Here is a 16318-nt window from a genome sequence, read left to right as displayed (position 1 = left end):
AAAGAAAAAAAATGCAAAGGAAAATGATTTTTTCATGATTAGTTGTCATATGAAAAATATCAAAGAAAATCAAATATAATTAAAACTAATTAGAAGCTTATATATTTTTAAATTAATTAATCTTTATATTAATGAGTTAAAATAAATAAAATGAGTTTGAAGTAACAAAAAAAATAATTTATCAACTTTTAATCTATTTTTTTATTTTCCTTCACTTTTTCTTTCCTTCTACTTTTCCTTTGTATTTTCTTTCCCTTGCATTTTCCTTCAAATTTTCTGGGAACCAAACATAGCCTTAAAGTTTCTTTATATTTTCTCATTTAAACTTAAAAACTTCACTTCATTTAAATCTTAACATTATTTTATAATCATTAAAACCTAATTAAGAAAACATATATAAACTTCTATATATAAAAATATAACATTTTGTCTCAATTTTTTAAATAAATTTTAAAATCATTATTTTTTTCAATGTAAGCAGTTAAGAATTTCAGGAATCTTATGTATATTTATAAATTTATTATTTTTTAATTTTAAGAATAAGTCCAAGTGTTGTACAATCATATGGCAAAAGTGACAAAAACGATTAATACTCTGGTACATCCCTTTTGTAGCCATCCTCTTATAACAGAAAAACAATTTGCTTCTCGTGCAAATCCTTTGACATCTTCTACCACCTATAACTAGTAGGACCATGATATTCCTCCATAGAAATAAAATTAGGTGAAGCTGATTGACTTTTATTGCTAATCAGCCAATGCTTGATCGTAATATATCATCCTTTCCATTGACTAAAATAATAATTGAGCTTAAAACAATTGTTCACTATATGTGACATCTCATTTCCTTGTTCCCAAGATATAATAGGGGATGATACAATATGGGAAAGAATTAACGCCTACCCACCGTTTCTAACCTTTGATTTTTTTATTTATTTTTCCATAAATCTATATATGGGTAATGAAATATAGTATTATTTCTCTAGTCAAATTAAACATACTGAGAGTCTGAGACTGAGGCTGGATTATATCTCTATTTGAGAGGTGGGATGCTCTGCTCATTCCTGAAAAAATTAGTAGGATCCACTGCAGTCTTCACCTTCACCAATCTATCAAAATTGTTCATGAAGTACTTGGCACCGTAAACTTTGCCTTCATCGTAGGACCAGGTCTTAGTGACCCCAATGTCAACGTCTCTGTAATTGAGAAATGAACCTCTTGGGGACTTGGAGACGAATGGGGTCATGTAACTGTAGAGCCTTCTTATCTGGGTCATGTACTCTTTGTCTGCTTCTTCACCTTCTTCGCTCCAGTTCACTGAGTACTGGATCTTGTATATGTTCCCAGCTCTGTGGGGGAAGGCCGTTTCTGAGCTGGGAATTTCGCTCATTCGCCCTCCATATGGGTTGAACACCAGCCCTGTTTTGCCTATCGCAATCATCTTCTTCCACATCCATTCCAGTCCCTCCTTGGAGATTGGTGTCTGCACATAATCCGACTTCCTCTTCAAGAAGTTCACTGAATCCGAAGTCCTGTTCAGCAGAGCATCAGGTGATGTTCCATTATCGAAATTAGCCCAGTACAGAACTGACTCAATCCAGCTCATTTCCATGCAGTCCTCTTTCTTCAGCCCCAGTGCAGGAAAATCCTTGTCCATGACAGACAAGAGCCGAGCAGCGTCCCCGAGAAACAGCGAAACAAACGATGCTCTGATAGTTCTGTTCTTGTTCACGGTCACGGGTTGCAGGAGAACCCTGATGAACAGATCATTGTCGATCTTATCGGCAACAAGTTGCCATTTGTACACAAGGTCGGTGGCATTTTGGTCCAAAGTCCTCTGTACCCTGAAAACTGTGACAGTCTCGGGGACAGCAACGAGCTTGATTTTGTATGCAAGGATGACCCCAAAGCTGGCTCCACCACCTCCTCTAATGGCCCAGAAGAGGTCCTCTCCCATGGCCTTCCTATCCAGAATTCTGCCATTCACATCCACAATTTTGGCGTCCACAAGCTGATCAATGGACAGTCCATATTTTCGCAACATAGTGCCATACCCTCCCCCACTTATGTGGCCTCCAGCACCCACAGTTGGGCCAACCCCAGCTGGAAATCCGTGTAGTTTGCTCTTCTCCCAAATTCTATAATAAAGCTCTCCAAGAGTGGCACCTGCCTGCACCCAAGCAGTCTCATCGCCTATGTTAACGTCGATGGCCCGGAGATTGAACAAGTCGAGGATGAAAAAGGGGATATCCGAGATATACGAAAGCCCATCATAGTCGTGGCCGCCGCTGCGGATTTTCATCTCCATGCCGACGTTTTTGGAGCAAAGAATGGCAGCCTGGACATGGGATTCAACCAAGGCGGTCACAATGATGAGGGGTTTGGGGGTGGAAGATGTGTTGAACCTTCGGTTTCTGATATAAGATTGAAGGACTGTTGTGTAGGAAGAATTGGATTGACTATAAACTATTGATGAAGCAGGAGGAGATGGATCTGAATGGCTGGCTAGGCACTGAATAAAGGTGTCATAGACTGAATCTGAGGCTTCGCAAGATGACGACGATGAAGAGAAAAGCAGAAAACTAAGGAGGAACACAAGCCCAGGAACAGAGGCAGAGCTTGCTGTCCTCATATTTGTCACTTTTTTGTTGTAGTATTCAATAGGCAGAGGTGCTGGGGACCCTTTTATAAAGACCAAGTGGGCTTTCCTTCTGGCCCCATGCATTAACTTTAGGAAAAAGTAAAAGCAAACCGCCTTGGAAAATTCTTACAGAGAAGAAAAAAAATATGGAAACCTGTGATAATAATAGCAATAAGCTTTACTTTTCTGTATCGTACTTTTATAAAATTTACGAGCTGAATAACAGTAGTTGAAGGATCTGACGGATGGGGATTAGTTTCAATGGTCACACTATCATGCCTTGATTTTGTTATGATGGAGTTGTTACTAGTCTACGTAAAAGGAAATTATAGTTGCTATTTTGTTATTTTCTTAAATTCAAATTTGGAAACTCACTTTCTGTTTGGAGTCTCAGAAAATCCCTTTTTTTTAATGGTATGCATATTGTGTTGACCAACTCCGCGTGGTCTACTATCGATGGCGCGAGTTTAGTCATTGGTGCTAAGCTTCTAGGCGGCCGCGGTAGGCCGGCTTAACTTTTCATTTTGTTTTACATGAAAAAAAAAAACAATATGTTTTTAGATGATTTTATAAAAGATACCATATTCATATTTCTTTAAATAGTCACATAATATTTCAAAATATTTTCTAGAAAAGGTTACCTTGGCTTTCTAACTTCAAAAATCTGAGCATTTGTTTACATACATTTTTTATTTTTTAAGAAAGAAAATAATATAATTTTTATATAAAATACAATAATTCTTTTATATTTATATTGAAAAGGTAATTATTTTTAAAAGTCTGTTACTATCTCAAATTTTAAATTTTTTTAAAGCAATGTGTAAGAATATAAATTAATTTATATTTTTTTAATAAAAAATTCTGCTTTTTATATGAATTTTTTTTAAAGAGAAAAGCATAAATAATCACTAACCTTTAAATTATCACTTTATATATATTTTTTAGATAAATTTTTTTTATAACATAGCAAACTATTAAAAATACCATAAAAATGTTCTATCCAAATAATAATTTTTTTTTTTTAAAAAAAAAAGAGCTATTAAGAAAAATGCAACTAGAAAAAAAATACCTTTATTAGAATCATTCCTAAACTTGTCCTTAAATCTTTGGTTTTTCAAGTTGAAATTTATTTTTAAATATTTTGTCTAACTACAAAGTGTAAAAATTTTGACTTTTATACAAGATTTAAATAATAAATGATACTTTCACAATAATTTTTATTCAAAGTTTTAAAAAATGTAGACCTATTCATACTTCAATTTAAATTATCATACATTGAAATTTTAATGGAATAGAAAGTGACTTTTATTTAAACAAAATACATAATTATGTTATTGTATATTACAAATTAATTGGTGATATGAAAAAAGAATAATTAACAGTGATTTTAAAAAAATATAAAATACTTCCCCTTTTAAATATAATCTAAATTCCCATGTAATCTAAATTTGGGAATTTAGTATGTTACAAATGTTGTCATATCAAATAAAGTAATAATTTATTTCATAAACTCTTTTTGAATACAATTGAATTGAGTACTTTATAATCTTTTAAAAAGCAAAATCATATAAAATGTATTTCTCTACAAGTCTTATATAATATGTAGGGTTAATTTTATTGAGACCCCTTAAGATTTACTTTAAATTCACTAAGCTATCACAAGTTTCAAAAATTTCATCGTTTAGCACTCATATAGATATATTTTATTTTTTAAAAAGAATAAAATTTAGTTTTTAAAGAATTGTTAAATATTCTCATTTAAAATATTTTTATTTGAAGTTTATTTAAAATAAATAAATTTTATAAATAATATAAATTCTTAGGGGTTATAATTAATGAAATTTAATACCAATGATAATGAAATGTATTTACATCAAATAACAGGATCTGGAATAAATAGACCCTAATATTTAAAAAATTTAGATATATTTAAAAGATATGTATCTTTACTGCTACTACTCAAGTGACTCTCCCAAGGGAAGAAGTAGTCAAACTATGGGGAGGTGGGGATATTATATATTCTTGGATTGTATTTTATTAAATAATAGTAAGAAGAATAATAATCTCACCTTTGAACTATCTCCAAATGTTAGAATGGATGGACAAGTCCACATTGTTATCACATGGAGCCCACATGTGATTTAAGCATAATTGGTAATCAAATTTAATTGGTTCAATTTCTTAAGAAGGAGAGGAGTGGACTAAGAATGTGGGTTGTTAGTTTATGTTCTTGAGCACATAGGCTTGAGGATTGAAGATTAAAGAAAGTCGGCTCTCTTTTGTGAAAAGGTAAACCCTTTATCAATTGAGTTTAATTTTCTTAGGTATGGTGTCTACATGTAATGGATTTCTATTAGTCATAAAATATTCCATGATTGATGCCATCAAATCTGTTCAATCAATTTGTAAATTCTAACATTTGTTTCCAAACTGTCATGTCTCATGTGTAAGTCGTTGTTGTTGTTGTTTTTTTTTTTCTTTTTGTGTGTGTGATTTTATACATGTGTGCATGCTATTTGAAATCAACTTTGGAAATTTAATAATGACTATAATTTTTTTAAAACCAAATAAAACTTAAAGTCGTCTTAAAATAATCGGTCACGATAAGCTATTCATGCATTTAAGGAAATATCTAAATTTTCTAGTTCGCAAACTTTGACTTTTGAGATTTTATTTCATACCTTCACAAATTTTTATTTTTAAAATATACTTTTTTTACAAAAATATTTTTAAATAAAATTGACAAATTATAGTGACATGTATAGGTTTCGACTGACATTTTAATATTAGTTTTTTAACTAAACTTATTTTTTTGTAAGAAAAGTAGCTCAAAATAATATGGGTTTTATCTTAATTAATGATCAAAATTTGAGGATCAAATAAATTAAAATTTTCCATTTATGATAATATATAGTCACAAAAAAAAAAAAGTTGGCAGCCAACCAAATTATTAATAAATAAGAACTATAATACATATTGCGTCTTCCACATAAACTATTTCTAAATAAAAATAAATAAATAAATTTGAGCCATTTAATTGTACATTTTTTTTATAGTAAAATTCAAAATACATGAAGAGATTCTAGCATTTACATAATAATAATAATAATAATAAGAAAAAAGAAATGTTAGGGGGATATTTTGAATAATGCACATTGATTAAAGAGTGGTTAAAGCCCTGACAATTGTTTTCAATAACAATTTTATATTTTTTAAAACAAAAAATTGAAAAATAGGATTAGTAATCAAAAAGTTATTTTCTATTTTTTTTATTTTTTATTATTGAAAAATAAGTTATTTTTAGAGAATATCTTTTAGTTATTTTCAATTATTTTTTAAAATCTGTTTTAAATAATAATTATATAAACATATATGATGATTAAACATAAGTTATGAACATAAAAATTATTTTTAAAATATATTTAAAAATATTGAAAAGATGTTTAAAATAATTTTAGGTTTTTAAATAAAATTTTATTTTATAAAATATTAAAAATTATTTTAAAAAATTATTCTTAAAATCTATTTTTTTAAATTATTTTTTTTAAAAATGTCAATGTGAATGGGAGGTATACGCGTAGAAGGTGAGGGTCAGAGCCCTCAAAAGTCAAAAAACCAGTGGCGGAGGGTGGATTCAGACTTTTCAAAGCCGACAGCCTTTTGAATATTTTGGGCACTGGGACCGGGGACCCTCGACCCAACCACCATTGCTGTCGGGCCTCGAGTTCCAATTATTTTCCGCCGCTTACCCAAACCACACGTCTCCCACGACCAAAACTTCGGCCTCACCACCAGTATTCTGCTTTTGAATACAGAACATCTCATTCAGTGAATTTGTGGTTAAGCTTTCTCCTCATCCTTAACGATGAAAGTATCGGACTCACAGATTAAATTCGATTTTATGGATTTATATGGATATTTTGACAATCTCAAAATATATAAATTGATTTTATTAAAAAAAATGATTATATATATATATATATAATTATTATATTTAATAATAATATTATATAGATCAATAAAAAAATATTTATTATTAAATTATATAAAATACTATTCAATAATAATATTATGATATTTGATTATAATATATCTAATTTTAAAATATATTTAATATTAAAATTATGAATTATTTAATTTAATCATATTAAATAATGCGATAATTTTATCATCAATTAAATAAATTTTTTTCATTTAATTATAAAATAATTATATTTATTATTTTTTAATATTTTTTTTATTTGAGGACTTTTAATGTATATATATATTTGGTGTGGTATGCTTAATAAGGGGCAAATCTGTCTCAATGGTTGGTTGAGGTTCATGGTGAACCTTTTATTTGGGGTACCTTGATAAATGAACGAAAATATCATGATATTTTAATCCGTCCCCTTAGCCAAACAAAACATATCCTTTAGAGGTATTTTGTAATTATCGTTCAAACTAACTAATCATTATTTTAAAAAGAATATTTTATTTTATTTTTTTCAATTTTCAAATTTAAAGAAATTAATAATTAATAAGACATCGTCTTAAATGGAAGGTATAGAGGATATTAGAGATGATTTCTAGAAACAAGTTTTGAAAGTGAGTTTAAGTAGTTTTTATATACTTCACGGCTCTTCTTCTGGCCTCCATATGGGAAGATGGTTACGACTTGTCCAAGGATTGGCCATAAATTTTAGGTTTATTGTGGTTGATTGTTATCTTCTTTGCCTTTTACCTCTCTCCTTAGTCAACTCTAAACAAGCTGACAGCGCTATTCTCGAATAAATTATAATTATTTAATAATAATATTCATTAAATATTAAATTAGCTACGATAATTATATTATAATGACCTAATATTAAACCTTCATCACATCTTGAATATGATAGTTGTGATAGATTCTTTTTCACTTGACATTTTTTACCATAGTGAAAATATTTAATTGGATTTAGATATTCTTTAACGTGATATTTGATTTTTCACTTAATTTAACTTAATTCCAAATACAACTTAATACTAATAAGTACTCTATTTTGTTTACTATTATTTTATTTTTCTTAAGTATTAATAGGGGGAAGGTTGTATTGAGATTTTATTTTGGTTGTTTTAATGAGTTTTTTTTACCATTAAGCAAATAATAAAATATTTTGATTTTTTTATTCAATCAATTTATTTTTTATATATATAAAAAAAAATAAGTAGAAAAATAAAAATAAAAACACACAATTTAATGTCTAAAAGCAAAATACATTCAATAATAAGTCAAAAAAAACAAACATCACATCCTTTGCTCTTGTTGCTTCCCCTATGTTCTATAACCAAGGTTTGTACACAAACTATACTAGAAGTCATCCTTTTCATTTCTTTATTAAAACATCGCTCTAGGCCTTACCACACAATGACATAACATGATTTCATTTATTTTTTTGCAAATTTAGATTTTACTTTTCTGTGGATTTTTTATTTGTAGCCATTGCTTGTTTTTAAAGGATGTGACAGTAATTTTAGAAAAGTATTTTTAACCTTTTCATCACTTGAAATTTTTATTTTTCAAGTATTGAAAATATTAAAAACACTTTATAAAATTATTGTCAAATACGTTTTTAGACTCCATTTGATAGTGATTTTAAGAAACTTTTTAAACTTTTTTAACGTTTGAAATTTTTTATTTTTAAAACATTAGAAATATTAGAAATACTTTCAATAATTACTGTCAAATAGACTCTTAGTCTCTTCAAAATCATTCCTAGACAAGCTCTCAATCCAGTATTTAATGGTCTTACAAAACTGTCACACAGGAAACTTTGATTGCTATTTTGGATTTTAGAGTATACAAGAAATTAAACTAAGAACTGTCCTATCTTCTGCAAGAAGGTGAACCAGTAGCCTAGGAATTAAATAATCCACATGAAAAAAAGGGTTGTGCAGAGGCAGAGTTTATATAAATAATGCATCCAAAAGAAACTTCCGTTAATTTAGATTAACTCTGTCACAATTTGTTTAAAAGGAGGCAAGTAACTTGATGATGCAGTAGAATTTCAAAAACCAGACATCTCCTGAACAATAGCTCACTGGCTGCAGCAATGCTAGACTCTCATCCTCATATGGCCTTTGATTCCAAGGTGAAAACCAACCATGGAGACACTCTATTATTCCAAGATGCATTCTTAGATGAGAACATTAATTAAAGATTTAGCAGTTTTAACCATCCAAAGTACGAATTTTAGACAGACATACCACTACGAAACAACCATAAAGATTAAGATTAGTAATTTTGCTATTTGATGTCATTGAAAAGAAAAGACACTGAAATTCCATAGATTGAATTGATCAGATTAACAAAAAGAAAATGAGAAAGATTGGATCAGATTAAACATTTCAAGGAGAACTATCAGCAGTTCAGCAAATTTTCAACCTTCCAAGATCAAATGTGACATCATCTGAGCTATAGTAATGTTTGAATAATAATAAGCTGCAGCAAATTTTGTAATTTTTAGCATTTGATTTCATTTCAGAGGAAAGAAGACAAATTGAAGACCAGTAAATTCAATTCTGCATATAAGTAGAAGGAAAAAAAGAAAAGTTTAGACCAGATTAGACCTTCTGAATAGAATTATCTGCATTTTATAAGCATTTTTTCAAGCTTCTCAAATCAAATCTGATATATTTGAGCCATCATCACAGTATATACAAAGTATTTGAGAAAAACAGAAGAAGATGAAGACTCGATTAGATTAAACCTTCCAAAACATTTTATATGCAATTTTTACAGATTCCAAAACCAAATGTGGTCTTATCTAAGCAACTATATGTTGTAATTCGAACAAATAGGAGATTGGAAAAACCCCAACAGCTTGGGGAAAAAAAAGAACACCAAATGACATCACAAAAAATGTCCTTCAAACTCACTCCAAAAGTGAAAACATTTGGAAAAGAACTGTCAGCATTCTATATGCAAATTTTCAGCTCCCAAAACCAACTGTGAAGAAGAAGCATCAACCCCAACATTAAAGAAAAAGAAAAAAAGAAAAGGAAAAAAAAGGAACATTTGGGGAAAAAAGAGCTCCAAAAAGGATAATCATACCACCACTTAGCCAGTAAGCATTGAGCCCCCTAAAGGGAAAGATACCAATGAATACAATCCTTAGCAAATCTGCAATGGGGCAAAGTTCTGATTTGTTTTTAATGTTTTCCTACATTTTCTAGGGGGCTATGTAAGTTCCAATAATATCATATTGTGATCCTGTTTGCTAAAAATGCCATTCCAGTAAAGTTGGAAGAGGAATAAACACAAAGTTTAGTGATGATCAATAGAATGGTGGTTCACAACAAATTGATAGAAAACCAATTAATTAAAGAAACATCAAGTAAAAATATACTTTACAGACTAACCTTCTGATTCTTCTCTAGTTCCATAATCAAATATTTATTCATGCAGAGTTGCATACTGACTGGAGCTAATAACAACTTTTTCTACCATGATGGCTCTACTCTGCCATTACATAATTCCTATTTGTAACAGATGGAATGCTTTGTTCATACCTAAAGAAATTGTCTGGATCAACCCTGCTCTTCACTTGTACCAATCTATCGAAATTGTCCTTGAAATACTTGGTTCCCCAGATACTAGCTTCTTCATAACTTACATTACCATTTTGATTGACGCCTAAGTCAATATCTCTGTAGTTCAGGTATGAACCCCTTGGTGAATTTGAAACATAAGGTGTCATGTAGTCATAAATCCTCCTTATCATATTTAGATTGTGATCTGCAGCCTCCATGCTTTCTTCTTTCCAGGTTACCGAGTATTGAATTTTGTAGATGTTCCCTGCTCTATGAGGAAATGGAGTCTCAGACTCTGAAATCTCGCTCATTCTGCCACCATAAGGGTTGAATGTCAAAGCTGGTTTCTGTAAGTCCATCATGGTATTCAATATCCCTTTTAGATCTGCCTTTGATATGGGTGCCTGCACATAGTCTGATTTCTTCTTCAAATACTTTCGTGATGGGGGTGTTCGATCGAGCAATACACTGATTGGTGTTCCCTTTACATAATTGGACCAATAAACAATTGATTCAACCCAACTCATTTCAATGCAGTTGTTGCCATTTATGCCCAACTCAGGGAAGCTTTCACTCATAAGAGCAAGAAGCTTTTCAGAATTTCCAAGAAACAAGGAGACAAATTTAGCTTTTATTGTCTTATGGTCTTTCCTATTAACTGGCAGTATGACAACCCTAATGAAGAGATCTTCATTTATCTTATCCGCTACATATTGCCATTGATGAAGAAGGTCAATTGCACCTTGTTCCAATGTTCTTTCAACTCTGAAAACAGTGACAGTTTCTGGAACAGGAACTAACCTAATTTTCCAGGCAACAATCACTCCAAAGCTAGCTCCACCTCCTCCTCTAATGGCCCAGAAGAGATCTTCTCCCATGGACTCCCTATCTAGAATTCTCCCATTTGCATCAACTATCTGTGCATCAAGCACATTATCAACAGATAGGCCATATTTCCTCATCATGTTCCCATATCCCCCACCACTGAAATGGCCTCCAACTCCAACAGTGGGACAAACCCCAGCTGGGAAGCCATACAAATTGCTCTTCTCTGCAATTCTATAATAAAGTTCACCCATTGTCGCCCCAGACTGCACCCATGCCCACTCATTCTCTATATCAACACTCACTTCTCTAAGATTGAACATATCTAGAATAACAAAGGGAACATCAGACACATATGAGAGGCCATCATAATCATGACCTCCGCTCCGAATTCTAAGCTGCAAACCATGGATCTTGCAGCAAATAATCGTGGCTTGGACATGAGACACATGAGAAGAGGCTACAATAAACGATGGTTTTGGGGTTGTGGATGACATGAACCTGAGGTTCTGTATGTATGACTGCAAGACATATGCGTATGAAGAATTAGTGGGGGTGTAGAAAACACCTGAGATTGGTGGGGAGGGCGCTGAGAGGTGTGAAAGGCATTGGAGGAAGCTGTCATGGACTGGATCTGACATAGTCAACGAAAAATGGAGCACAAGAGCCGAAAGTACTGAGAGAATTGCAAATCTTGAAGTCGCCATTTCATCTACTGCTCAATTCCATTGGAGAGATCTTTCTAAGACTCCATGGAAAGTATTTGGGAATGATTAAGACGGTTGAAGGGCGTGAAAGGGAAGGGTGAAAAGTAGGAAATAACCAGGAAATTTCTCCTTTCAATCCTTAGATATGGCCACCACCATAACTCAATTCTAAATATCTCACCAGCTTTTCTGTTTGCTTTTGCCATAATTTTGTAAAAAGGGAAATCAAAATAATAGTTACAGTGGAAAAAAACAAGTAAATGAAACATCTTGGAAGTTGATAAAAGTACTAAATTGTGCTGGTAAAGGCAGAATATGCCTAAAAACTGACAACCCCTACCAAATTACTGATTTGTTATTTTGTGATAAAGTTTATTGACCAAAAAAACCAGTTCAGTATAGCCAAAACCGCGTATGGAAAATGGAGTTTTTAGCAATATTGTTTGCTTATCCCTTAAGTCTCTGTCTAAATACTTAATCTGCAAGTCACCCATTAAAATAATGAACAAAACCCATTTACCATTGAGAAATTCAATTTGTTAAAAAGGGTCAACTATTGAGAATATCACCGGGTTCTTGAATGCATCTCACCTGTTTGATGAAATGCGTGAGCCATCATAGTGGCCTTGGACGCAAAGGGACCACAAAGCTTCATAACGGCTGCCATTTGGGTTCCTAATGCCGCGTCAAAAAAATTGACTAGTATCTGTTTTCTTATCATCTTAAATGGATTAATTTCACTCCTACTCATGACGAAAATACACTCAATTATTTGGCTTCAAATTTTATGACTTTTATTAGTTTATACATGCATTTCATTTATAAAATTTATCTTTTTAGAGAGAATGTATTTGTGTTTAATAATTTTCTAAAAAATATTTAAAAAAAAAACCAATAAATTTTATAAATGATATATATTTATAGGGGTGTTAACGGATAAACTTTGAAACCAATAACACACTTCAGAAAAACTAACCCTTTCCTATTATTGTTGAGGTAAATCTAGGTAACATATTTTTTAAAATTATATTTTAATTTTACTTTTATGGTAAAATGACATTTTCAAAATACAATTATAGTTTGACTAATATTTTATTCTTGAAAAAAAAAATGGCAATGATACTAAAAAATTAAAATGAAAATCGCACGGTATGGATTAAGGTATTTTCTATATTAAAAAGTGGAGATTTTAGAAGCACATCATAACATTGTTTTGATTGAAATATTGAAATCCAATCCTCATATATAGTATTTGTGATCAACTATTAAGAAAAACTTCAATTAATAAATATCAAATGAACTTAATTAAGGTATTAAATGATGTCATGAGCTTATCATATATTATATATGTTGCACTCTGTGTTTGGTTCCCGGAAAATACTAAGGAAATAAAAAAAATGTAAAGGAAAATGATTTTTTCATGTTTGGTTATCCTATGAAAAATATAAAAGAAAATAAAATATAATTAAAACTAATTAAAAGCTTATATATTTTTAAATTATTTAATCTTTATATTGATGAGTTAAAATAAATAAAATGAGTTTGAAGTAACAAAAAAAATAATTTATCGATTTTTAATTTATTTTTTATTTTCCTTCACTTTTTCTTTCCTTCTACTTTTCTTTTATATTTTCTTTCCCTTACATTTTCCCTCAAATTTTCTGGGAACCAAACATAGCTAGAGAAATCTAGTCCAAGCCCCAGCATGCGTCTAAGATCCCAAGTGCAGTAAAAAAACTAGATGGGCCTTTTCAAATTTTATTTTGAGGGAGAGGGAATAAGGAGAATCCATACCTCAAAATTTGGATGTTCCTAATTTTTATTTTTCCAATTTCAGTAGAATAGCTCCAAAAACCTAAAGATTTTTCACCTTATCTCTCTTTTGTAGAGCATGACAATAGAGATGGGTAAATTTCTCTCTAAAGAGATGGAAGCTAGCTTTTTTTTTTCTCTCTCTTTCAAAGACAACGGTGAATTAAGGTGTCTAACCCTAAACCTTAAGAGGGTTCATATAGATCTCATTGTGGGCTTAAGTGAGTTAAGCTCATCTTGAGCTCGAGTCATTTAATTTAGTCCACTAGATCCTAATTAATAATTTAGCCTTTTTAAACTTTAATTAATTAAATAAGTCATTCCAGAAATACAATTTATAATCTCTTGTGCAACCTTATATTTTTATCAAAACACTTTCATGTGCACATATGATAAAAACCTAAATATCCCTTAAAATAACATACCACCAAAGAGTGTGGGTTTGAGTGGGAACCATTAGGATCCATATGAAAATACAAATCATCCAACTTTATCAAAACTGTTGCTAAGGCCTTAGCCATGAGTTTAACTTGCATTTTCGAGATTTATCTCAAGTCTAAGGAAAAAAAAAGTGCAAGTTGAATCACTTTAGATTTTGAAAGATTAAGAAAGGGTTATGAGGAAATGAACGAAGCAAGACTCATGTACTATGAAGAAAGGCAAGCGAACATGGATAATGAGGCATGAAGCAAATTCATTAAGTTGAATGGAAATTTGGAACACAAAATCTGGTGGTAACATGTACTTTGAATTTGAGGCAAAATTTGGAGTACTTTCCGAAGTCCATTTTAGGAAAACTATATATTGTTACGAAGCTCTGGAAGTTAAAAATCCAATGCTTCAAACATTGTGCAAATTGGAGCTAAAACAAAGAAGTTATGACCATTTGAAGATAATTGTGCAGAGATGAAAGACCATTTCGAAATGATTTCGAAATTCCAACTTATAAATTCGAAATCCAATTCGAAATGACCCCAATTTCAAATTCACACACTACCACATTGATATTTTGTCTCCTCTACTTCAGGAATTGCATCTTGGGCATTTCATCTACCCTAAGTGTGCCCCACACAACTAGAAATCACTATTTTATTATTATTATTTTTAATTATTTTAGGTAATTATTTGTAAAATAAGTGGCCAATAGGAACATGTCACGTGTTAAGTTTTTTGGTGGAAACTATAAAAACTCGATATTTAGGTTTTCTAGGTAGTTCTTGATTTTTTTGGAGGAGTGGAGATGGCTTGACGATTCTTGAGGGGAGAAAAGAAGGCCTTAAAGGATTTTCTTGGTTTGTTTTCTTTATTCTTTTTATTATTGAACAAATTATTGTTTTTAATTTCTTTGAAATCAAGAATGGTTTTTTCTTATTCTTTTATGACCTATGTATGTGAGGACATGCTCATAAGATGTTAAAAAGCCAACTTGGGGGTTCAAGTATGAAAACCAAAGGGCTATAAACTTGCAAGAACAATGGGTAAATTATTATGACAAGAGATTAATTATTGATTGAGTTACAATTTATCAATTTTTATCTTATCCTTATGAGTTATTTTAGGGAATGATATGGTAGGTTATTACCTGATATTAGTGATTCTTTATACCACTTGATCATTAGTTATCCTGGTCTTCCCTATCATTATTTTCCCTAAAACAAAGCTATAAGGAGTAGGAAGGGTTAAAAAGCCAAACCTTAAACTAGTAATCAATCTCATTCATTTGATGGTTTTAGAAATCTATTTAAAAAAGGGAAAAATTAGGTTTCAGATGTAATTTTAAGTTATAGAACTCAAGTTGATTGCGAGCGGCCAAGAATCCTAAAACCCTAAGATCACTTTACTTAAGAAACTCTTGTTCTCTCTATTTCTATACCTTCAGTTAGATTGTGGAAAGCCTCAAACTTGAATTAATTGAATTAAAAATCAATAATTATTCTATAATTCAAATAGGTTTATTTTAGGAAATTTTCATCCATATTTTATTCTAATTTGTTTAAATTAGATATTTCTTACCTTTAGTAAATAATTAATCATTTGAATCTAAGAACAAATATATATATTAGAGCTGATCTCAAAGGATGACAACCCGAAATACTACAAAACCGTGGTAACTCCATCTTTGGTTTTTCTTTACCAAAGTTATCATGTATTTAGGCTTTAGTATTTTATTTATAACAGAGATTTACGGTCACTCACTCATAATCCAATTTAATTAAGTCGACATCCCACTATAGAGAGTTAATTATGTTGACTTCTCAAATCTATGCCAAGAAGTAATACCAAATTTTCTCAAAAATTAATTTTTAGGGTTAAAATACTAACCTTAAGTTTTGGATTTTCCCAAACCTTAAATTCCAAGTATTAAGGAATCGAATTGATGTCCTTGGAAGTCTCGTAGACCCATGATCGTCTACTTGATGACTCAATTTCATTCCTTAACACACAAACAATGGATAGTTAGGGAAAGCGGAAGCTAGGGCTCTCTTTTTTCTTTGGAATGTGGAAGACAAAGGTAATGAAAACCCTAACCTTTAAGGTGCATTTATAAGGTTTCTAACTAGGCTTAAGTGATTTCAACACTTAATCTAACCCCACAAGGCCATTTAATTAATCAATTAGCCCAATATAAAAATGTTGTTCACTAAAACATGTATTAGAATATTGTTTTTAAAAGCATGACAAAATGTAACAAATTTGAAATTCATTCTTTATTTAATAATATTTTAGATTCACTTTTATCTATCTTTATTTCATGTATTGTACTTTATGAACATTATTGTCTA

At 30.8% G+C, this 16318-nt stretch overlaps 2 protein-coding genes across 2 annotated transcripts; both read right to left on the bottom strand.

Moving 5' to 3' along the window:
• Positions 1–761: 761 nt before the first annotated feature.
• Positions 762–2666, bottom strand: LOC117924156 (berberine bridge enzyme-like 21). The gene has a single exon (XM_034842736.1). It carries the CDS (start codon positions 2629–2631, stop codon positions 1033–1035), a length of 1599 nt encoding a protein of 532 aa, XP_034698627.1. The 5' UTR covers positions 2632–2666; the 3' UTR covers positions 762–1032.
• A 7284-nt stretch (positions 2667–9950) lies between these two features.
• LOC117922892 (berberine bridge enzyme-like 14) lies at positions 9951–11892 on the bottom strand. Its single transcript, XM_034841101.1, has one exon. The coding sequence runs from the start codon at positions 11721–11723 to the stop codon at positions 10116–10118; it is 1608 nt and encodes a 535-aa protein (XP_034696992.1). The 5' UTR covers positions 11724–11892; the 3' UTR covers positions 9951–10115.
• Between the last annotated feature and the right edge of the window lie 4426 nt (positions 11893–16318).

Source organism: Vitis riparia, chromosome 10 (assembly GCF_004353265.1).
Source record: "Vitis riparia cultivar Riparia Gloire de Montpellier isolate 1030 chromosome 10, EGFV_Vit.rip_1.0, whole genome shotgun sequence".
Taxonomy (NCBI): Eukaryota; Viridiplantae; Streptophyta; class Magnoliopsida; order Vitales; family Vitaceae; genus Vitis; species Vitis riparia.
This window is presented reverse-complemented; position numbering and strand designations above follow the sequence as displayed.